Source organism: Balaenoptera physalus (assembly GCF_965194825.1).
Source record: "Balaenoptera physalus genome assembly, chromosome: 12".
Taxonomy (NCBI): Eukaryota; Metazoa; Chordata; class Mammalia; order Artiodactyla; family Balaenopteridae; genus Balaenoptera; species Balaenoptera physalus.
The window spans coordinates 50178364-50204120 of record NC_138897.1 but is presented as its reverse complement, the minus strand read 5'-3'; the positions used below and the strand labels follow the sequence as shown (position 1 = coordinate 50204120).

The 25757-nt window shown below is 38.2% G+C and overlaps 1 protein-coding gene across 1 annotated transcript; it reads left to right on the top strand.

Moving 5' to 3' along the window:
- Positions 1-618: 618 nt before the first annotated feature.
- On the top strand, positions 619-25197 carry LOC309639194 (desmoglein-4-like). Its single transcript, XM_082416234.1, has 3 exons — positions 619-2295; positions 3866-4708; positions 5200-25197. The coding sequence occupies exons 1-2, from the start codon at positions 2052-2054 to the stop codon at positions 4309-4311; spliced, it is 690 nt and encodes a 229-aa protein (XP_082272360.1). The 5' UTR covers positions 619-2051; the 3' UTR covers positions 4312-4708; positions 5200-25197.
- Positions 25198-25757: the final 560 nt, after the last annotated feature.

Below are 25757 nucleotides of genomic sequence, written 5' to 3'. Positions count from 1 at the left end.
GTGACTTAACAGTGTAAAGCATAAAAGTTAAAATATATAAATAAAATTCAGTTTCTGCTTACGACCTCATCTCTTGAGATGGTTGATCAGCTTGTAGAGTATGTTAGAAATATTTACTTAAAGTAAGTGCTACAAGGGTGCACAAAATTCACCTGGGGATGACCTGCAGGAAAGGCAGTGTCCCGAAGTGTATAGGTATTTTAGAGCCACTAAAACTGAGCTACAATAAGAGGCCTGTGTGAGTGTTGTTGTCCAAAGTAAGATGTTAAAGACCAAGAAAGGATGGACCTAGAGTCTGTCATACAGAGTGAAGTAAGTCAGAAAGAGAAAAACAAATACCACATGCTAACACATATATATGGAATCTTAAAAAAAAAAAAAAAGGTCATGAAGAACCTAGGGGCAGGATGGGAATTAAGACGCAGACCTACTAGAGAATGGACTTGAGGACACGGGGAGGGGGATGGGTAAGCTGGGACGAAGTGAGAGAGTGGCATGGACATATATACACTACCAAACTTAAAATAGATAGCTAGCGGGAAGCAGCCGCATAGCACAGGGAGATCAGTTCGGTGCTTTGTGACCACCTAGAGGGGTGGGATAGGGAGGGTGGGAGGGAGGGAGACGCAAGAGGGAAGAGATATGGGGGTATATGTATATGTATAGCTGATTCACTTTGTTATAAAGCAGAAACTAACACACCATTGTGTTATAAGCAATTAAGCAAGTATATCCAATAAAGATGTTAAAAAATAAAAAATTGAATAATGTTTGAGGATGGATCAGAGACAGCAGAAAGTGAAGTAAGTTGAGTCACCTTAAGCTGCTAAAAAAGGCAAAAACAAATGCAGAAAAAAGAGTGCATAAAAAAAGAAATCTTGGAAGAACATAGGGGTCAGAAGTATCTGTGATAGGGAGGAGTTCATAAGCTTCTCTAAAAAAGGATGATTCAAAAGATTGAGAGTTTCCTGCTATGTAATGTAATTGTAGAAGGAAAGGCCGATAATAGGTCGTGTTTTCCTTAAAACTGAGTGATGGGAAGATTGTATCTATTTTTGTTTCAATTTGCTCCGATTTCCAACAGCTTTAAACATAATGCTCTACTTTATTTGTAGCTCACTTACCAATAATCAGACTTATTCAAGCATAAGGAATACCTTAATATCCCAAATGTACTTATTCCCTTATTACCTGCTAGTAAATTATGCAATAAATGTTATTTTCAAATATGGAAAAAATAAATAAATTAATTAATTAATTAAATAAAGACCAAGAAAGCACAAGGTTATTCCAAATATAAGATCCAAATTAAAAGTCGTTAAGTGCAGATGCACTGAATTAACTTGTAATTGAGCTGCTTCTCACGTGGGAAAATCTGTTAAACATTCCTCTTGGTGAGTAGCAACAGGAATTTGTTTATTTAGCGATAGTTAATGGTTCTCCAGAGCAATGTCTGGGAAACCAGCTACTACATAACAAAACAACAGAAGAAGATCAGTAACCAGGAAAGAAGGGAGAAAATAGATGTCCCAGATACATACCTAATAGAAGATAGATATTGTAGGTTTGCATTAAGTTTATATCTGAGATTTACAGTAGCCAAACAAAGAGAAAGATAAACGGGCAGTATAAGATTGAAAGAGAAACCATGGTAATGCCCAAACAATTACAGTCCATACATTCTAATCTTCATCCTATGAGTGTCACTTTTAACATCTGGGTGGGTGAGTTATATAAATATTATAGTCTTATTTACTATCAGTATTCTAGAGGGCCTGTTCCTAAAATGAATTCTAGCCAGGTTGACCAGAGCCAGTGCTTGTACATTCAAGTAAATAAAAAGAAAAATACATCAAAATGTATCCACAGAAGCCTAAAAACAAGGGCCATTGTTTATTCATCTAAGCAGAATATCTTCAGGAGATTGAAGCAGGCAGGAACCTATCACTCACCATCTCAGGAATCAGTCATACTATTCCTCTGTGCTGTGGCATCATCATGGGATATGAGAAAGAATTTTCTCCCTGACATCATTTATCCCAACACCAAATATGTTTTGCTGTTTCAGATGGCTCTGGGAAAACAGCCACGGAACCATATGTATCGAAGTTCCTGGTATCAATGATTACTGCCCAGTCATCGTTGCTGAGAGGGAAACCATCTGCCTTGCCTCTTCCTCCATCCTTATCTCTGCAACAGTCATTAACGATCACTCTTATGGGTCTCCCTTTACCTTCTGTGTTGTTGATGAACCCCCAGGGACAGCGGACAGTTGGGATATCAGATCAATAAGTGGTAAGCAGAATGCAAAGTTGCTCATACTTTAAGACCAAAAGCAAAAATAATTACCAAATAATTAGTCAAGTCACGCAACAATACTTTCTAACTCTATTTCCACCAAGAGTGTAAAGAGCCCATAATAGTATGTGTGTTTGTACTAACTGTTGCTACTTTAAAATGAAGGCCTCACATGGATAAAAATTGAGAATAAATTTCAGGCAACATAACACTATATACCTTGGGTTCTTTTTCCTGAGATGTTAAATGTATAATAGAAAATGAAACATTATGAGAGAACCTCATTTGGGCTACAATAGCTCCCTAATCACATATTCATTTGGGGAAACAGGAAACTTCAGGAGGTAGGGTGGTAAGATGGGGGTCAGACTACAGAGTCCAAGGTAAGTGGAAAAACCCACCTTTCTGAGGCCACCAAGCTTCTCCATTCATCTTAAAATGATGCCAGAAAAAAATGCCACCATTAAGGACTTGGAGGAAATTAAGTCACCTGTTTTCTAGCCCTTTCCCACAAAACAACTTTAATATTTTAAAAAGCTAAGTAATTCCATTAAAATCAAGACAACTCTGAATTCACCTTTCCCTACAAAGCCCAATATGCTATTCTAAATAATTGCTAACCACTTTTCCCTCATTCAGATCCTAGATACTATGAGTAAAAACATAAGAAAAAATGTTCAGCATGAAGGTTTGTAAAGGTATTTAAATGATATTATGCATTTGCCTGTAAAAAATGTAGTCACATTGGAAAGAATATTCTCAGGTCCTATTTACATGTTGGTGTTGAAGAACAGAATAAAATCCCACCTTGAATTGGGAGATTGGGATTGACATATATATACTAATATGTATAAAATGGATAACTAATAAGAACCTGCTGTATAAAAAAATAAATAAAATAAAATTCAAAAAAAAAAGAATAAAATCCCGCCTAACAGGTTGTGGCCATGCCTTATTTGACTCTTATTTTGACCACAGGTCACATTTTGGTAGACCTAGCCAGCTTATCACATAACTAACTGAAAGTAATAACCCATAATAATAATAATAATAATTGACTGTTAAGGATTAATCAATTACTATTCATGATTTAGGAGTAAATCACCTCTAAACCCTCCTCGGGTTGATAAGCAAATTTCAACCTATGTTTTAAGCAATAGTTTCTATAAAAATCAATAGGTAATCATAGCACAAAGAATTAGGAAAATAATAGTTATTGGAATAATTTTAAATAATAGGACAGCAGTTTTGAATAAGAGGTAACAACAGTCTTCAGAAGGGTATTTGTAAACTACAATCCCAAATAGAAGACTTCCAATATTTCCTTTCAGCTCAATATTCTTCATTCACTGGACAAATATTCATTGAGTGCATATTATATGCTAAAGTATAATAGGATATAATATTATACTCTGGAAATAAGCATCATAAGCATTAATTTTAAAAAATACAATGTACTCTATGATTGAAGGAGCATGAAAAAAATCAGGCCCTAAGTTAGTCTTGGGTATTAGGAAGGGTTACCCCCAAGAAATTTTTATTTTCTCTCCCTTCTCTTCCTTCTCAGCTACCTCTGCAATCCTGACAGCTGAGCAGCCTTTATATCCCTTATATTACGAGATCCCAATCCTACTAAAGGACAGTTTTAACAGAGCATGCGAATTGCCGCAGATCGTGGAGTTAATGGCTTGTGACTGTGACATCGACAACATGTGCTTGTACCCGAGTACCACCGGCATCAGCACTGGGGACGGCAGCTCCATTACCAGTGTGTCTGTCACTGATGACCAAACTGGGGGTTCAAATGTTGGTCTCGGACCAACAGGGATTGGCATGATTGCACTGGGCCTCTTACTACTGCTTCATAAGTACTGGATTAAATCACTGTTTTCAGCAGTTCTTCAAAATAAGAATGTAACCAGGTTGACTGGAATGGCTATGTTCAGTTTGGCCATTTCTTTATTTTTTTTAACATCTTTATTGGAGTATAATTGCTTTACAATGGTGTGTTAGTTTCTGCTTTGTAACAAAGTGAATCAGTTATACATATATGTATGTTCCCATATCTCTTCCCTCTTGCCTCTCCCTCCCTCCCACCCTCCCTATCCCACCCCTCTAGGTGGTCACAAAGCACTGAGCTGATCTCCCTGTGCTATGCGGCTGCTTCCCACTAGCTATCTATTTTATGTTTGGTAGTGTATATACGTCCATGCCACTCTCTCACTTTGTCACAGCTTACCCCTCCCCCTCCCCATGTCCTCAATTCCATTCTCTACATCTGCGTCTTTATTCCTGTCCTGCGCCTGAGTTCTTCAGAACCATTTTTTTCTTTTTTAGATTCCATATATATGTGTTAGCATATGGTATTTGTTTTTCTCTTTCTGACTTCACTCTGTATGACAGGCTCTAGGTGCATTAGCATGCTTTTCTTTTGTTTTTTTTTTTTTTTAGCACCTTTATTGGACTATAATTCCTTTACAATGGTGTGTTAGTTTCTGCTTTATAACAAAGTGAATCAGTTATACATATACACATATCCCCATATCTCTTCCCTCTTGCGTCTCCTTCCCTCCCACCCTCCCTATCCCACCCCTCTAGGTGGTCACAAAGCACCGAGCTGATCTCCCTGTGCTATGCGGTTGCTTCCCACTAGCTATCTATTTTAAGTTTGGTAGTGTATATATGTCCATACCACCCTCTCACTTTGTCCCAGCTTACCCTTCCCCCTCCCCATATCCTCAAGTCCATTCTCTAGTAGGTCTGTGTCTTTATACCCGTCTTGCCCCTAGGTCCTTCATGACATTTTACTTTTTATTTTTTTTAGATTCCATATATATGTGTTAGCATACGGTATTTGTTTTTATCTTTTTGACTTACTTCACTCTGTATGACAGACTTTAGGTCCATCCACCTCACTACACATAACTCAATTTCATTTCTTTTTATGGCTGAGTAATATTCAATTGTATATATGTGCCAACTCTTCTTTATCCATTCATCTGTCGATGGACACTTAGGTTGCTTCCATGTCCTGGCTATTGTCAATAGAGCTGCAATGAACATTGTGGTACATGACTCTTTTTGAATTATGGTTTTCTCAGGGTATATGCCCAGTAGTGGGATTGCTGAGTCGTATGGTAGTTCTATTTTTAGTTTTTTAAGGAACCTCCATACTGTTCTCCATAGTGGCTGTATCAATTTACATTCCCACCAACAGTGCAAGAGGGTCCCCTATTCTCCACACCCTCTCCAGCATTTATTGTTTGTAGATTTTTTGATGATGGCCATTCTTACCGGTGCGAGATGATATCTCATTGTAGTTTTGATTTACATTTCTCTAATGATTAATGATGTTGAGCATTCTTTCATGTGTTTGTTGGCAATCTGTATATCTTCTTTGGAGAAATGTCTATTTAGGCCTTCTGCCACTTTTTGGGTTGGGTTGTTTGTTTTTTTGATATTGACCTGCATGAGCTGCCTGTAAATTTTGGAGATTAATCCTTTGTCAGTTGCTTCATTTGCAAATACTTTCACCCATTCTGAGGGTTGTCTTTTTGTCTTGTTTATGGTTTCCTTTGCTGTGCAAAAGCTTTAAAGTTTCAATAGGTCCCATTTGTTTTTTCGTTTTTATTTCCATTTCTCTAGGAGGTGGGCCAAAAAGGATCTTGCTGTGATTTATGTCATACAGTGTTCTGCCTATGTTTTCCTCTAAGAGTTTGATAGTGTCTGGCCTTACATTTAGGTCTTTATACCATTTTGAGTTTACTTTTGTGTATGGTGTTAGAGAATGTTCTAATTTCATTCTTTTACATGTAGGTGACCAGTTTTCCTGGCACCATTTATTGAAGAGACTGTCTTTTCTCCACTGTATATTCTTGCCCCCTTTATCAAAGGTAAGATGACCATATATGCGTGGGTTTATCTCTGGGCTGTCTATCCTGTTTCATTGATCTATATTTCTGTTTTTGTGCCAGTAGCGTACTGTCGTGATTACTGTAGCTTTGTAGTATAGTCTGAAGTCAGGGAGCCTGATTCCTCCAGCTCCGTTTTTCTTTCTCAAGATTGCTTTGGCTATTCGGGGTCTTTTGTGTTTCCATACAAATTGTGAAATTTTTTCTTCTAGTTCTGTGAAAAATATCATTGGTAGTTTGATAGGGATTGCACTGAGTCTGTAGATTGCTTTGGGTAGTATAGTCATTTTCACAATGTTGATTCTTCCAATCCAAGAACATGGTATATCACTCCATCTGTTTGTATCATCTTTAATTTATTTCATCAGTGTCATAATTTTCTGCATACAGGTCTTTTGTCTCCTCAGGTAGGTTTATTCCTAGATATTTTATTCTTTTTGTTGCAATGGTAAATGGGAGTGTTTTCTTAATTTCACTTTCAGATTTTTCACCATTAGTGTATAGGAAAGCAAGAGATTTCTGTGCATTAATTTTGTATCCTGCTACTTTACCAAATTCATTGATTAGCTCTAGTACTTTTCTGGTAGCATCTTTAGGATTCTCTAGGTAGAGTATCGTGTCATCTGCAAACAGTGACAGCTTTACTTCTTCTTTTCCGACTTGGATTCCTTTTATTTCTTTTTCTTCTCTGATTGCTGTGGCTAAATCTTCCAAAACTGTGCTGAATAATAGTGGTGAGAGTGGGCAACCTTGTCTTGTTCCTGATCTTAGGGGAAACGGTTTCAGTTTTTCACCATTGAGAATGATGTTTGCTGTGGGTTTGTCATATATGACCTTTATTATGTTGAGGTAAGTTCCCCCTATGCTTACTTTCTGGAGGGTTTTTATCATAAATCGGTGTTGAATTTTGTCAAAAGCTTTCTCTGCATCTACTGAGATGATCATATGGTTTTTCTCCTTCAATTTGTTAATATGGTGTATCACATTGACTGATTTGCGTATGTTGGAGAATCCTTGCATTCCTGTGATAAACCCCACTTGATCATGGTGTATGATCCTTTTAATGTGCTGTTGGATTCTGTTTGCTAGTATTTTGTTGAGGATTTTTGCATCTATGTTCATCAGTGATATTGGTCTGTAGTTTTCTTTCTTTGTGACATCTTTGTCTGGTATTGGTATCAGGGTGATGGTGGCCTCGTGGAATGAGTTTGGGAGTGTTCCTCTCTCTGCTGTATTTTGGAAGAGTTTGAGAAGGATGGTGTTAGCTCTTCTCTAAATGTTTGCTAGAATTCGCCTGTGAAGCCATCTGGTCCTGGGCTTTTGTTTGTTGAAAGATTTTTAATCACAGTTTCAGTTTCAGTGCTTGTGATTGGTCTGTTCATATTTTCTATTTCTTCCTGGTTCAGTCTTGGAAGGTTATACCTTTCTAAGAATTTGTCCATTTCTTCCAGGTTGTCTATTTTATTGGCATAGAGTTGCTTGTAGTAGCCTCTTAGGATGCTTTGTATTTCTGCGGTGTCTGTTGTACCTTCTCCTTTTTCATATCTAATTTTATTGATTTGAGTCCTCTCCCTCTTTTTCTTGATGAGTCTGGCTAATGGTTTATCAATTTTGTTTATCTTCTCAAAGAACCAGCTTTTCGTTTTTTTGATATTTGCTATTGTTTTCTTTGTTTCTATTTCATTTATTTCTGCTCTGATCTTTATGATTTCTTTCCTTCTGCTAACTTTGGGTTTTGTTTATTCTTTTTCTTGTAGTTCCTTTAGGTGTAAGGTTAGATTGTTTATTTGAGATTTTTCTTTTTTCGTAAGGTAGGCTTGTATAGCTATAAACTTCCCTCTTAGAATTGCTTTTGCTTCATCCCATAGGTTTTGGATCGTCATGTTTTCATTGTCATTTGTCTCTAGGTATTTTTTGATTTCCTCTTTGATTTCTTCAGTGATCTCTTGGTTTTTTAGTAACGTATTGTTTAGTCTTCATGTGTTTGTGTTTTTTACGTTTTTTTCGCTGTAATTGATTTCTAATCTCGTAGCATTGTGGTCAGAAAAGACACTTGATCTGATTTCAGTTTTCTTACTTTTACTGAGGCTTGATTTGTGACCCAAGATGTGGTCTACCCTGGAGAATGTTCCGTGCCCACTTGAGAAGAAAGTGTAATCTGCTCTTTTTGGATGGAATGTCCTTTAAATATCAATTAAATCTATCTCATCTATTGTGTCTTTTAAAGCGTGTGTTTCTTTATTAATTTTCTGTTTGGAAGATCTCTCCATTGGTGTAAGTGAGGTGTTAAGGTCCCCCACTATTACTGTGTTACTGTCGATTTCCTCTTTTATAGCTGTTAGCATTTGCCTTATGTATTGAGGTGCTCCTATGTTGGGTGCATATATATCTATAATTGTTATATCTTCTTCTTGGATTTTTCCCTTGCTCATTATGTAGTGTCCTTCCTTGTCTCTTGTAACATTCTTTATTTTAAGTCCATTTTATCTGATATCAGTATTACTACTCCAGCTTTCTTTTGATTTCCATTTGCATGGAGTATCTTTTCCCATCCCCTCACTTTCAGTCTGTATGTGTCCCTAGGTCTGAAGTGGGTCTCTTGTTGACAGCATATATATGGGTCTTCTTTTTGTGTGCATTCAGCAAACCTGTGTCTTTTGGTTGGACCATTTAATCCATTCACGTTTAAGGTAATTATCGATATGTATGTTCCTATGACCATTTTCTTAATTGTTTTGGGTTTGTTTTTGTAGGTCATTTTCCTCTCTTTTGTTTCCCACTTAGGGAAGTTCCTTAAGCATTTGTTGTAGAGCTAGTTTGGTGGTGCTGAATTCTCTTAGCTTTTGCTTATCTGTAAAGCTTTTGATTTCTGCTTCGAATCTGAATGAGATCCTTGCCGGGTAGAGTAATCTTGGTTGTAGGTTCTTCCCTTTCATCACTTTAAGTATATCATGCCACTGCCTTCTGGCTTGTAGAGTTTCTGCTGAGAAATCAGCTGTTAACCTTATGGAAATTCCCTTGTATGTTACTTGTTGTTTTTCCCTTGCTGCTTTCAATAATTTTTCTTTGTCTTTAATTTTTGGCAATTTAATTACTATGTGTCTCGGCATGTTTCTCCTTGGGTTTATCCTGTATGGGACTTGCTGCGCTTCCTGGACTTGGGTGGCTATTTCCTTTCACATGTTAGGGAAGTTTTCGACTATAATCTCTTCAAATATTTTCTCAGGTCCTTTCCCTCTCTCTTTTCCTTCTGCGACCCCTATAATGCGAATGTTGTTGCGTTTAATGTTGTCCCAGAGGTCTCTTAGGCTGTCTTCATTTCTTTTCATTCTTTTTTCTTTAGTCTGTTCCGCAGCAGTGAATTCCACCATTCTGTCTTCCAGGTCACTTATCCGTTCTTCTCCCTCAGTTATTCTGCTATTGATTCCTTCTAGTGTACTTTTCATTTCAGTTATTGTATTATTCATCTCTGTTTGTTTATTCTTTAATTCTTCTAGGTCTTTGTTAAACATTTCTTGCATCTTCTCGAGCTTTGCGTCCATTGTTTTTCCGAGGTCCTGGATCATCTTCACTATCATTATTCTGAATTCTTTTTCTGGAAGGTTGCCTATCTCCACTTCATTTCGTTGTTTGTCTGGAATTTTATCTTGTTCCTTCATCTGGTACATAGCCCTCTGCCATTTCATCTTGTCTGTCTTTCTGTGAATGTGGTTTTTGTTCCACAGGCTGCAGGATTGTAGTTCTTCTTGCTTCTGCTATCTGCCCTCTGGTGGACGAGGCTATCTAAGAGGCTTGTGGAAGTTTCCTGATGGGAGGGACTGGTGGTGGGTAGAGCTGATTGTTGCTCTGGTGGACAGAGCTCAGTAAACTTTAATCCACTTGACTGCTGATGGTTGGGGCTGGGTTCCCTCCCTGTTGGCTGTTTGGTCTGAGGCAACCCAACACTGGAGCCTACCTAGGCTCTTTGTTGGGGCTAATGACAGACTCTGGGAGTGCTCATGCCAAGGACTACTTCCCAGAACTTCTGCTGCCGGTGTCCTTGTCCCCACGGTGAGCCACAGCCACCTCCCGCCTCTGCAGGGGACCCTCCAACACTAGCAGGTAGGTCTGGTTCAGTCTCCACTGGGGTCACTGCTCTTTCCCCCTGGGTTCCGATGCACACACTAATCTGTGTGTGCCCTCCAAGAGTGGAGTCTCTGTTTCCCCCAGTCCTGTTGAAGTCCTGCAATCAACTCACACCAGGCTTCAAAGTCTGATTCTCTAGGAATTCCTCCTCCCGTTGCCAGACCCCCAGGTTGGGAAGCCTGACGTGGGGCTCAGAACCTTCACTCCAGTGGGTGGACTTTTGTGTTATATGTTTTCTCCAGTCTCTGAGTCACCCACCCAACAGTTATGGGATTTGATTTTATTGTGATTGTGCCCCTCCTACTGTCTTATTGTGGCTTCTCCTTTGTCTTTGGTTGTGGGGTATCTTTTTTGGTGAATTCCAGTGTCTTCCTGTCAATGATTGTCCAGCAGCTAGTTGTGATTCTGGTGCTCTCACAAGAGGGAGTGAGAGCACGTCCTTCTACTCCACCGTCTTGGTTCAGGGCCACAAATTTTGCTTCTTCCTTAGTTTTCTCCCACCAAAATTATCAGCTCTGTGAAGGCACCGTCAGTGGCTGCTTGTTTGTTGTATTTCCAGTGCCTTGCTCTGTGCAGTTCTGGAGAGGAGAGGGCCCCACACCATGCAGGGCTGCACAGGAAAATGGTGAGGGTGGTCTCCAGGCACAGAGAAAGAGGCAACTTATGGCTGAAGCCTTTACCATGCTTTCTTTGGAAAGAAACAGGTGAGGCAGATTCCGTCCAGAAGTCTTGATTGGCAAAATGAATGAATTGAGTGCTCAACTGAGCAATCAATGAATGGACCAACTAGGTCTCACATTGGTAGCACAGATGCTGGTACTCACAAATGGCTCTTCATCTGGGACAAAGGGATGGACACTTCCTCAACAGCTAACCGCGAAGGGAAGCATCGCAAAAATCAGACTCCACCGTGACCTAACCCGACAGCTGTGCCAGCTGCCGATCCTCGGTTGAGCCCTTGTCTTTGCCTAGGGCCGTGGGCTCAGCGGTCGGGACCCGGAGGCCGCCTGTGGAGCTGGGAGCTACCTAGGTGGCCCCACGCAGGCTTAGCCGGGTGAGCGCCTGCCACCAACAGTTCTTGATAGGACTTGCTTAAACACAAACTTAATAATAATTGATTTAAACAATTCGTAAATTTTTAATAATCTAGTAAGAATTATGATTACCTGATGTATACCCATCATTTATGCAGATTCTGACAATCAATAAATGTAAGTTGATTGAATAAAAGAATGAACCATTAAATGATTATTATAAATTACCATATATGCTTTGATACATTTCTAGTCTCTCCTTTATTACACTAACATATTATTAAGTATGCTGATAATTCTGACTATTGTTACAGATGTACTACATTGTTTTTAGTATGTTTTGATATCTGCTAAGTGCAGTCGCCACCCATTACCTTTTATTTTTTTAAATTATCTTGGCACTTCTGATACACTCAAGTTTAGAAAAAATAGCAAACTTGATGGAATTTTGATTAAAAATAAAATTAAATTGAATGTATAAATGAATAACTTTGAGCCCTTCAAAAATAGCATTAATCTAATGCTTTGCCTTTTCTAGTGTGATATTTTACACAGGATAAATACTTCAGAAAAAAGTTAAAACTTCTGGAAATTTGAGACTGCTGGTAAATACTTTTCATTATAACCATTGACTGATTGATAGTTTTTATTTTCCTTCAAAACTATTTCCTCTATTTCTTATATATAAGCTCAGTAACCAAAAAAAAAAAAAAAAGAACCAGGAGAACAGTGACTTCAAAATCACTTGTGAAGTTTGCTCTGGAGTAGATAGGAGAAGGATGAGGCTGTTGGTGAGGCGATCAGAGGAAGTTCTTTCAATGAAACAAAGCAGTGAGGGACTGCTTTGAGTTTCATCTACACGTCCTGATCCCTGGGCTAACTGAATAATTAACTGTCCACGTCACAAAATCATATTTGAATTGTGCATTTCACATCATCAGCAAATGGTGGCAACCAGTTATGCCAGCTATGTCCCAAAGATGGCACTCTAACCTAAAAACACCAAGCCAGTAAATGCCCTTAAAACTGGATGACCCTCCCTGGAAGACCATCTGCTGAAGGAGCAGAACATGAACACTAAGACCCAGGCTTTCACCTCAAGAATAATATGCTTTCTACTTTTACAAGGAATAGAAATGAAATCAATAGAAAAGTCAGTGTTAGGATTTTAAGACTTTTTTTGCTATTGGTGCACCACTGATTATATTCCTAGTATAAAATTAATGTGTGTTTACTGTAGAAAATTTAGAAAATATAAAAACATAAAAAGAGACAAGCCTCTTAGATAGCCTCATTCACCAGAGGACAGACAGCAGAAGCAAGAAGAGCTACAATCCTGCAGCCTGTGGAACAAAAACCACATTCACAGAAAGACAGACAAGATGAAATGGCAGAGGGCTATGTACCAGATGAAGGAACAAGATAAAACCCCAGAAAAACAATGAAATGAAGTGGAGATAGGCAACCTTCCAGAAAAAGAATTCAGAATAATGATAGTGAAGATGATCCAGAACCTCGGAAAAACAATGGACACAAAGCTCGAGAATATGCAAGAAATGTTTAACAAAGACCTAGAAGAATTAAAGAACAAACAAACAGAGATAAACAATACAATAACTGAAATGAAAAATACACTAGAGGGAATCAATAGCATAATAACTGTGGCAGAAGAATGGATAAGTGACCTGGAAGATAGAATGGTGGAATTCACTTCTGCAGAACAGAACAAAGAAAAAACAATGAAAAGAAATGAAGACAGCCTAAGAGACCTCTGGGACAACATTAAACGCAACAGCATTCGCATTATAGGGGTCCCAGAAGGAGAAGAGAGAGAGAAAGGACCCAAGAAAATATTTGAAGAGCTTGTAGTCAAAAACTTCCCTAACGTGAAAGGAAATAGCCACCCAAGTGCAGGAAGCGCAGAGAGTCCTGTACAAGATAAACCCAAGGAGAAACACGCTGAGACACATAGTAATCAAACTGCCAAAAAATAAAGACAAAGAAAAAATTATTGAAAGCAGCAAGGGAAAACGGCAAATAACATACAAGGGAAAAACGACAAATAACAAATAACACAAAGATTTTTCAGTACTTAAGGTTGACCCTTTATGCCAGGTTAACAGCTGATTTCTCAGCAAAAACTCTACAAGCCAGAGGGAGTGGCATGACATAATTAAAGTGATGAAAGGGAAGAACCTACAACCAAGAGTACTCTATCTGGCAAGGATCTCTTTCAGATTCTATGGGGAAATCAAAAGCTTTACAGAGAAGCAGAAGCTAAGAGAATTCAGCACCACAAAACCAGCTCTACAACAAATGCTAAAGGAACTTCTCTAGGCAAGAAACACAAGAGAAGGAAAGACCTACAAAAGCAAACCGAAAACAATTAAGAAAATGGTACTAGGAACATCCATATTGATAATTACCTTAAACGTGAATGGATTAAATGCTCCAACCAAAAGAAACAGGCTCACTAAATGGATACTAAAACAAGACCCATATATATGCTGTATACAAGAGACCCACTTCAGACCTAGGGACACATACAGACTGAAAGTGAGGGGATGGAAAAAATAATCCATGCAAATGGAAATCAAAAGAAAGCTGGAGTAGCAATACTCATATCAGATAAAATAGACTTTAAAATAAAGAATGTTACAAGAGACAAGGAAGGACACTACATAATGATCAAGGGGTCAATCCAAGATGCACCCAACATAGAAACACCTCAATACCTAAGGCAACTGCTAACAGCTATAAAAGAGGAAATCGACAGTAACACAATAATAGTGGGGGACATTAAAACCGCACTTACACCAATTGACAGATCATCCAAACAGAAAATTGATAAGGAACACAAGCTTTAAATGACACAATAGACCAGACAGATTTAACTGATATTTATAGGACATTCTGTCCAAAAACCGCAGATTACACTTTCTTCTCAAGTGCGCACAGAACATTCTCCAGGATAGATCACATCTTGGGTCACAAATCAAGCCTCAGTAAATTTAAGAAAATTGAAATCAGATCAAGCATCTTTTCTGACCACAACACTATGAGATTAGAAACGAATTACAGGGGGAAAAACGTAAAAAAGACAAACACATGGAGGCTAAACAATACGTTACTAAATAACCAAGAGATCACTGAAGAAATCAAAGAGGAAATCAAAAAATACCTAGAGACAAATGACAATGAAAATACGATGATCCAAAACCTATGGGATGCAGTAAAAGCAGTTCTAAGAGGGAAGTTTATAGCTATACAAGCCTACCTCAAGTAACAAGAAAAATCTCAAATAAACAATCTAACCTTACACCTAAAGGAACTACAGGAAGAAGAACAAACAAAACCCAAAGTTAGCAGAAGGAAAGAAATCATAAAGATCAGAGCAGAAATAAATGAAATAGAAACAAAGAAAACAATAGCAAATATCAAAAAAAATAAAAGCTGGTTCTTTGAGAAGATAAATAAAATTGATAAACCATTAGCCAGACTCATCAAAAAAAAGAGGGAGAGGACTCAAATCAATAAAATTAGAAATGAAAAACGAAAAGCAACAGACACCACAGAAGTACAAAGCATCCTGAGAGACTACTACAAGCAACTCTATGCCAATAAAATGGACAACCTGGAAGAAATGGACAAATTCTTAGAAAGCTATAACCTTCCAGGACTGAACCAGGAAGAAACAGAAAATATGAACAGACCAATAAAATTGAAACTGTGATTAAAAATCTTCCAACAAACAAAAGTCCAGGATCAGATGGCTTCACAGGTGAATTCTATCAAACATTTAGAGAAGAGTTAACATCCATCCTTCTCAAACTCTTCCAAAAAATTGCAGAGGAACGAACACTCCCAAACTCATTCTATGAGGCCACCATCACCCTCATACCAAAACCAGACAAAGACACTACAAAAAAAGAAAACTACAGACCAATATCACTGATGAATATAGATGCAAAAATCCTCGACCAAATACTAGCAAACAGAATCCAACAACACATTAAAAGGATCATACACCATGATCAAGTGGGGTTTATCCCAACGATGCAAGGATTCTTTAATATACACAAATCAGTCAATGTGATACACCACATTAACAAATTGAAGAATAAAAACCATCTGAATAGATGCAGAAAAACTTTTGACAAAATTCAACACCCATTTATAATAAAAACTCTCCAGAGAGTGGACATAGAGGGAACCTACCTCAACATAATAAAGGCCATATATGACACACCCACAGCAAACATCATTCTCAATGGTGAAAAACTGAAAGCATTTCCTCTAAGATCAGGAACAAGACAAGGATGTCCACTCTCACTACTATTATTCAACATAGTTTTGGGAGGCCTAGCCATGACAATCAGAGAAGAAAAAGAAATAAAAGGAATCCAAATTGGAAAAGAAGAAGTAAAACTGTCACTGTTTGCAGATGACATGATACTATACATAGAGAATCCTAAAGATGCCACCAGAAAACTACTAGAGCTAATCAATGAATTTGGTAAAGTAGCAGGATACAAAATTAATGCACAGAAATCCTTTGCATTCCTATACACTAATGATGAAAAATCTGAAACAGAAATTAAGGAAACACTCTCATTTACCATTGCAACAAAAAGAATAAAATACCTAGAAATAAACCCACCTAGGGAGACAAAAGACCTGTATGCAGAAAACTATAAGACACTGATAAAAGTAATTAAAGATGATACTAACAGTTGGAGAGATATACCATATTCTTGGATTGGAAGAATCAATATTGTGAAAATGACTATACTACCCAAAGCAACCTACAGATTCAATGCAATCCCTACCAAATTACCAATGGCATTTTTTACAGAACTAGAACAAAAAACCTTAAAATTTGTATGGAGACACAAAAGACCCCAAATAGCCAAAGCAGTTTTGAGGGGAAAAAAATGGAGCTGGAGGAATCAGACTTCCTGACTTCAGACTATACTACAAAGCTACAGTAATCAGGACAATATGGTACTGGCACAAAAACAGAAATATAGATCAATGGAACAGGATAGAAACCCAGAGATAAACCCACACACCTATGGTCAACTAATCTATGATAAAGGAGGCAAGAATGTACAATACAGAAAAGACAGCCTCTTCAATAAGTGGTGCTGGGAAAACTGGACAGCTACATGTAAAAGAATGAAATTAGAACACTCCCTAACACTATACATAATAATAAACTCAAAATGGATTTGAGACTTAAATGTAAGACCAGATACTATAAAACTCTTAGAGGAAACCATAGAAAGAACACTCTTTGACATAAATCACAGCAAGATATTTTTTGATCCACCTCCTAGAGTAATGGAAATAAAAACAAAAATAAACAAATGGGACTTAATGAAACTTAAAAGCTTTTGCACAGCATAGGAAACTACAAACAAGACTAAAAGACAACCCTCAGAATGGGAGAAAATATTTACAAATGAATCAACAGACAAAGAATTAATCTCCCAAATATATAAACAACTCATGCAGCTCAATATTAAAAAAACAAACAACCCAATCCAAAATGGACTGAAGACCTAAGTAGACATTTCTCCAAATGTCCAAAGAAGGCATACAGATGGCTAAGAAGCATGTGAAAAGCTGCTCAACATCACTAATTATTAGAGAAATGCAAATCAAAACTACAGTGAGGTATCACCTCACACCAGCTAAAATGGGCATCATCAGAAAATCTACAAACAAATGCTGGAGAGGGTGTGGAGAAAAGGGAACCCTCTTGCACTGTTGATGGGAATGTAAATTGATACAGCCATTATGGAGAACAGTATGGAAGTTCCTTAAAAAACTAAAACTAGAATTACCATATGATCCAGCAATCCCACTACTGGGCATATACCCAGAGAAAACCATAATTCATAAAGACATGCATCCCAATGTTCCTTGCAGCACTATTTACAGTAGCCAGGTCATGGAAGCAACCTAAATGCCTATCGACAGACGAATGGATGAAGAGGATGTGGTACATATATACAATGGAATATTACTCAGCCATAAAAAGGAACGAAATTGGGTCATTTGTAGAGACATGGATGGATCTAGAGACTGTCATACAGAGTGAAGTAAGTCAGAAAGAGAAAAACAAATATTGTACATTAACGCATATATGTGGAACCTAGAAAAATGGTACAGATGACTGGTTTGCAGGGTAGAAATTGAGACACAGATGTAGAGAACAACGTATGGACACCAAGGGTGGAAAATGGCGGGGGTGGTGGGGGTGGTGGTGTGATGAACTGGGCGATTGGGATTGACATGTATACACTGATGTGTATAAAATTGATGACTAATAAGAACCTGCTGTTTAAAAAAATAAATTAAATAAAATTGAAAAATAAATAAATAAAAAGAAAATGGAAATCATGTTCCATTACCCAGAGACATCTACTGCTCACACCATGATAGTTTTCCTTTCAATTAATGCTATCATACCTCTACCCTTTGGCTGACAGGTAATGCCTAAGAAAACCCAATCTGTAGTTAGTACTTAGTCTCTACACCCTTTCTCTACAACCTTATTCATTGCATATAATTTTAAAGTTGAGATTATTATATACAAAAGTTTGTGCCTACTTTTTATATTTAAAATTCTTTAAAAGTATTTTAGGGGATCTTTCATTCCATGAATGAACATTGAGGTTTCTTCCACTTCTTTTATATTGTAAATAATGACGTGATTAATATCTTTGTGTGTATAGCTTTGCATGCACTTTGCATTATTTCCTTTTGAATTGAAATTTCTGGGTCAAAGACTATGCACATATTTAAGAATCTGTATATTACAACACATTATTAACAAGGTAGTCCAGGATGTTAGTGAAAACACCTTATACACTACAGTGCAATAATCATAGCTATATTTTTTACATTTCTGGAGTTCCAGTTTCCCTTCCAGTTCTGAGATTGAGTCCGAGTGTCCAATAGATGTTTCCTATTACTCTGAAGCTTATATTCATTTGTAAGGATGCCAGCACTCTAGAGGATATTTAGATAGATATCCCATGCTATCAAGGCTTAAGTTGTCACAGGTTACTTTTGATGGCCTTAAAACTTACTCAGTTTTTAGACTGAAGACGATACAGGCTCTGCTGTCTTTGTATAATGTGTTCAGCCCTGATCTATGTAGGTATAATCCTAGAACCAAAGTATTGAGCTATAATTTTCTTTTAAAATACCAAATTATCACCTAACAATTTAAGCCCTGAAAAGCATCTCTCCCCCCAAAAAGTCATGAGAAAGTCTGAACCACAATGCCACACTGGCACACCCAGGTGCCACCTGTGGGCTCACTGATAGAACTAGGTTAACCATCCAACAGAAAGAATCCTTAGATTTAAATATGTGCTTTAGAGGGAAGAAAGATTCCCAGCAAAAATAGGACATGGTCTGACATGATGATGGTAAATCCCATCCTGGGATGGCACTTATTACTTACCTGTGGTCTTAATTTCAAAAACTTTGAGATTTTTACAGTGTCCAGAATACATTAAACCCTGACTAATCTTTCACAATTGGTGGATTTCAATCAAGTTCTAGCCTGTTCCTTGTTATTTTACATTTCCACAGTTTGAAACCAATGTTTCCACCCCTCACCCAGCCTCCCTTAGAGAATTTACATCTTCTGCTTCACCTGCACTGAGATACCGGGAGGAGAGAAGATATTGTGACAAATGACACTGAAAAATTAAGATTAAATGTTCAACTCTTGAATGGAGAGGACGGAAGACCTGGACCCGTGAGGGAAATTTGGCTTATACACTCATCCTTTTCACAACAATTACATACAAGCTGGAGTGCAAACCCCAAACAAATATCACAAGCTAATAAGATTCATTAACTGCTGCTGATGGCTGTTATCTATTCATATAGAGTATAATCTTCACAGAATGGTTAGAATCAAGATGCTTCCAACTAACTACCGACATCGACGAGTACTTTTGGACCAAATCACACAGCAAGCACTAAAACAGTTAACTGGAACCTTAACACTTTTCCACCCATTCCAATTTCATAAAATTTATCAGTGAAAAACAACTGATTGCCTAAAGAAATGAAAAAAGAAAAAGTTAAATCCTTTACCATATTCTGGTAATCAACTATTTTAGGGAGTCAATGCCTTCCTCTCTCAATCTTCAGACTTTCTGATGGGAGGCTCAGGGGAGCCTCATTTTCTGCTGAGAGGAAGCAAGGATGAGAATCTGAAAGAGGAGCTATTCTCTACCAGAACAAGAGGGAACAGGACACCTACCCTCCATTAACTCTGGCCTCTCCCAGTCTCTATCCAAGTCAACAGTTCCTTTCTGCCCTGCACCACAGGCTACCTCAGAAAGGAGTACCCAGCAGCAGGTAAGGAGGACACCAGACTCCTCCCTCTACACTTTTCCCTCCCCTAGAGAGAGAAAAAGGAAGGGGAGAAAAGACCACAGAAAATTCCACTGGCTTAGCAATTATGGTTTCCCTAGAATCGAAAGGGATGTCCTTTTTCTGAAGGTAAGGGTGTGTGCAGCTCACTGCATGTTTTGGCAAAGTACTTGTGAAGCATCCTCAGCTAAGACAGAAAAACATGTAGCTTAGCAGGAAAAAAGGGCTGAGAAATGATACCTGAAATTAAAACCACTAAGCTCCATGATAGACAGTGATTACTTAGAAAACATCCATCATGTTGTCAACTGGAAAATCTGTGCAAAATGAAAATTGCTTTATAAGGAGTTTTGAAATCTGGAACAACTGTTGATTTTAAGTGTCGGGTACAATAATTAGTAGTAACCATACCTCCTGATTTTCTAGGATGGGTTCACACTGATCACCAGCTCTTTCAGTCTTAACTTAAAATCATCTATCTGTTATCCCCTTATGTACTCATTCTTGTTAGACTAAGTTGAGTTTTAGAAAATACAGTCACCCTTATAGGCATCCATTAAATATCTGTCAATCTCATATGACCAGTTAGTCATCTAAAATCTTTCATAGCATGAATTGAATTAGTTCATTTCTTTCCATGCCTATGGATACACCTTGATCCAAGACTCTACCACTGTCTCATTCATCTTCGTGTCTCAAGATCGCCAAAAGGCACATGAAAAGCTGCTCAACATCACTAATTATTAGAGAAATGCAAATCAAAACTACAATGAGGTATCACCTCACACCAGTTAGAATGGGCATCATCAGAAAATCTACCAACCATAAGTGCCAGAGAGGGTGTGGAGAAAAGGGAACCCTCTTGCACTGTTGGTGGGAATGTAAATTGATACAGCCACTATGGAGAACAGTATGGAGGTTCCGTAACAAACTAAAAATAGAATTACCATATGACCCAGCAATCCCACTCCTAGGCATATATCCGGAGAAAACCAGAATTTGAAATGCACCCCGATGTTCATTGCAGCACTATTTACAATAGCCAGGACATGGAAGCAACCTAAATGTCCGTTGACAGAGGAATAGATAAAGAAGATGTGGTACATATATACAATGGAATATTACTCAGCCATAAAAAGGAACGAAATTGTGCCATTTGCAGAGATGCGGATGGACCTAGAGATTGTCATATGGAGTGAAGTAAGTCAGAAAGAGAAAAACAAGTATTGCATATTAATGCATATATGTGGAATCTGGAAAAATGGTACAGATGAACCAGTTTGCAAGGCAGAAATAGAGATACAGATGTAGAGAACAAGCTAATGGACACCAAGGGGTGAAAGTGGGGTGGGGGGGGATGAACTGGGAGATTGGGATTGACATATATACACTAATATGTATTAAATAAATAACTAATAAGAACCTGTTGCATAAAAATAAATTAATTAAATTAAATTTTAAAAAATTAACTTTTATAATCTGAAAAATAAATAAATAAATAAATAAATAAATATATTCCATATACATGGAAAATATACTTGATTGAATTACCCTTATTCAATCAATTCTTAACATTGTTATCAAAATTGTCTCTTCTAGTAGCTGTAGATTATGGGAGGATCTATGCTTCTAAAAGAAAAATCATGAAGAGATATTATTAAATGTCTACGTTCCAAGGCTTGCAGCTCTGCATATCTAGACTGAGAATTCTATTCATATTTGGGTTCAATTCTTGGACAAGTCACTTAAGTTTCTTCACCGTACTTTGCTTATTTGTGAAATTAGAGAATTGGATTAAATCAATGTTTTTATACTGTGGGTCACACCCCCCAATAATGAGTCATGAAGTCAATTTAGCAAGACTATATAGGGAAATATTTTTAATGGAATTAGATAGAACATAAAAGAAAAGGAAATAGCAGAGTATATCACAAATAGTAAGAGTATGCGTTTGTATATGTGTGTATTGGTTGTTGACATAACTATATTTTTCACCATGGTTAAAAAAAGTTTGAACACCACTAGACTAGATCATCTTAAGTTTCCTCAGAGTCTCAAATGCTTGAATTTTAGGAATAAGTTGAAAGAGGAATAGGAAGGCCTTCAGTGGTAGGATTGGGAAGTTAGAGTAACAGAGGACAGTGTCTCTTGGAGCAGAGCAAAAGCTGTGCAGGTAAGAGATAATTCAGTGCCTTTAATATTATCCACATCATATGAAGATAAGCAATAGGTAAATCTTTTATACAGAATACCTCTTCCTGGAGAGCATTGGGAAAATAAGAAAGTTATCAAATCCCTGGAGGACTATAGAAGAGTTTGTAAAAATTAGTACACAGTGATTCTCATTTACCAAAATCCTATTATAATTGTTACTAAGGGAAGACCGTTTACGTATATGGAGGAAAGGGAGGCTCCATGTAGGTTGTAGGTATATCCTATCTTCATTCATTTAAACTGAACGTAGCAAACCCCACTTCTGACTCTCTTTGCTTTGATCTTCAACTTCTGGAGTATGAAATAGCTTTCACTTTGTAGATGACGAGACACGTGCCCATAATTCCTGCCCAGTAGTGACTTGTCATCCTAACCTGGACACTGGGGATGGGACTGGTGCCCAGTCTCCACCATAGACGAACCATGCAGTGATAGGCAAGTCCCATACCTCTCTGGGCTTCACAAGCATCCCCTTCAAAATGTGAGTTTCTTGGACAACATATGTCTCTGTGTATGAAATTGCCCAGATCTCATCTGCTCTTACGATATCAAGTCTTTCCTAAAATGAGAATGACCTGAGGCATTCCAGGCATTTTGTTCAAGAAGAAACCAGTTTCGGAGGATCCCCTTTGGGAGTAAAACCCCAGGTATGCAATTTCCAGGATATTTTATGGTCAACTGAGAAAATTAGGAATGAAGCTTCATGGAGAGAAATGAACTGTTGTTCCCTGAGGGATAAGTTTTCTGAAAGAAATTTCAGAATTACTTGAGATTTTGTGTTACCCCGCCCCTTTCTGTGTGCTGCCCTTCTTAAGGGACTCGAGAGGGGGCATCAGACTTAGTGCGTCCACTCCCACACGCTCAATCCCCTCCCCCCCCCCAATACACACAGTAGCTTGCTTTTCTTCAAGCTCTAGCAGAATGGGTTTTAATTAAGTCTAAATGAATACCAAGCAATTTTATTAGTTGGATCTTCTTTAAGAGTGAAAAAAACTTTGGAAGAGGGAGCATTTACATTTTCTAGTGAAAATACAGAACGTAAAATTTCCTCTGATAAATAGAGTAATACAAATTTCAGATCTACATTCTGCCCAGAGGTAGCATGGAAAAGGGAAAACTAATAGAAAGAAAAGACAGAATGGATGGAGGTGGTGAGGGCGGCTTTCCTCCTGAAGCAGCAGGAAGAAAAGTGTTGAGAGGGAGGGAGAGGGGCTAGGAATCAGGAATGGAGAGAGCAAGCTGCATCCAGATAGCAGACTGGAAGAGGGGTGCACCCTGAAAGGCGAACAGGAGCCAGTGCTGTGCTCACTAGCCCCAAGGAGGCTGCCACACTATGGAACCAGTCACACTGGCCCAACCTGATCTCTGACCTCACCAGGAAGCCTGCACAAGACAGAGCAGAGATAATCCTTGTTCTAGGATAGACAGTCATTCGCTGGTTTGGAGCTTGTTAAACTGACTAGTTGCCTGTTGTGATTCTTGTTCCTAATTTGTACTCCATTCCCATTTTTGTCGTTGTTGTTTTTCTCATACGAGTCCTAAATGCCAAACTCTTGACTTTTATTCTGACTGCTTCTCCCTTAGACCTGAGTTGGATTTCTGAGTGCTAGCACAACAAGAACTTTTCCAGATACTGAAAGATGCCCACATCCTACAGTCTCACCTGGTAGTTCTGACCCTGATCTTAGACTTTCTCCCAGCATTCCCAGATCCATTCTTTCAGTGGACCACTCAGCGGCATGATTCCTAACCCACATTTTGTTCACACTTTCAATCCACTGACTTCATTTCATTTCAAAAATATTTATTGGGTATCTGGCATGAACAGGCGAGGCACTGGGACTACAAAGAAGAACCAGACACAGTCCCACCCTTGGGGATGCTACAGACTAGTAAGAGGGATCAACTCTTAAGCAAACATTCCAGGATAATCTTTAAGAAATCTCTACCTATGTGCTACGTTTGGACATGCAGACCCAGAGCACAGGCTAGTTCGGGAGATCAGAGATGGTATCTGCAGAAGATGAATCCTCAGCTCATTGTTAGGGAAGCATGCAGCAAGGTGGTGAGGAGAAGGTGGTGGAATTGGGGTGAGGCAACCACCAGCAGTGTGCAGCCTGGTGTGACACAGGCATAAAGAGCATCACGTACATGTGGGAAATGGTGGCCATGAGACCTAGATGTCCATTGGAACAAATCATGGAAAACCTTGTGTCCACGGTAAAGGGCTGGCAGTTTATCTTACAGGAGTTGATGAGACACTGAAGGATTTGAGCAAGGAAAGCAAACGCTCAGATTTGTATTTCACATGTGTCTTTTCAGTGCCTCTGTGGTGCTAAATTTGTGGAGAGTCAACCTTGATGAAGGGAAGGAATTGGGCTGATTCTGCTTTTGGTTCTGCACCTCCCAGCCCACCTCCTCCTGTGACAGTCTGTGACCAACTGAGCACAGCTGGAGGCAGCTTCACAAGCCAACTGCTTTGTCTTTTGACATTGAAGGGTATTGCTATTTAGCCAGTTTAATATCTAATATATATATATTTTTTTTTAAATGAAGTATAGTTGATGTACAATATTATATGTTACCAATGTACAGTAGTAATTCACAATTTTTAAAGGTTATACTCCATTTATAGTTATTACAAAACATTGGCTCTATTCCCTGTGTTGTACAATATATCCTTGTAGCTTATTTTATACCTAGTAGTTTGTACCTCTCAATCCCCTACCCCTATGTTGCCCCTCTCCCCTTCCCTCTCCCCACTGGTAACCACAAGTGTGAGTCTGTTTCATTATATTCACTAGTTTGTTGTAGTGTTTAGATTCCACATATAGGTGATATCATACAGTATTTGTCTTCTCTGTCTGACTTATTTCATTTCGCATGATACCCCAAGCCCGGGCTTCCCTGCTGGTGCAGTGGTTAAGAATCCGCCCACCAATGCATGGGACACGGGTTGGAACCCTGGTCCAGGAAGACCCCACATGCTATGGAGCAACTAAGCCCGTGCACCACAACTACTGAGCCTGCACGCCTAGCGCCCGTGCTCTGCAATAAGAGAAGCCACCGCAATGAGAAGCCTGGACACCGCAAGGAAGAGTAGCCCCCACTCGCCGCAACTAGAGAAAGCCCGCACGCAGCAACAGAGACCCAATACAGCCAAAAAAATAAAAAATAAATAAAATAAATAAATTTATTTTAAAAAAATACCCCAAGTCCATCCATGTTGTTGCAAATGGCAATTTTTCATTCTTTTTTATGGCTCAGTAGTATTCTATTATATATATATATATATATATATAATATAATATATATATATAATATATATAATATATATATAATATATAATATATATATTATATATATATATATATATATATATATACCACTCTTCTTTGTCCATTCATCTGTTAATGGACACTTGGGTTGCTTCCATATGTTGGCAATTGTAAATAATGCTGCTATGACCATCAGGGTGCATGTATCTTTTTGAAGTAGTGTTTTTGGGTTTTTTCAGACAAATACCCAGGAGTAGAATTTCTGGGTCATATAGTAGTTCTATTTTTAGTTTTTTGAGAAACCTCCACACTGTTTTCCACAGTGACTGTACCAATTTACATTCCCATCAACAGTATATGCAGGTTCCCTTTTCTCCAAATCCTCACCAACATTTGTTATTTGTGTTCTTTTTGATGACAGCCATTCTGAAAGCTGTGAGGTAATATCTCGTTATAGTTTTGATTTGCATTTCCATGATTATTAGTGATGT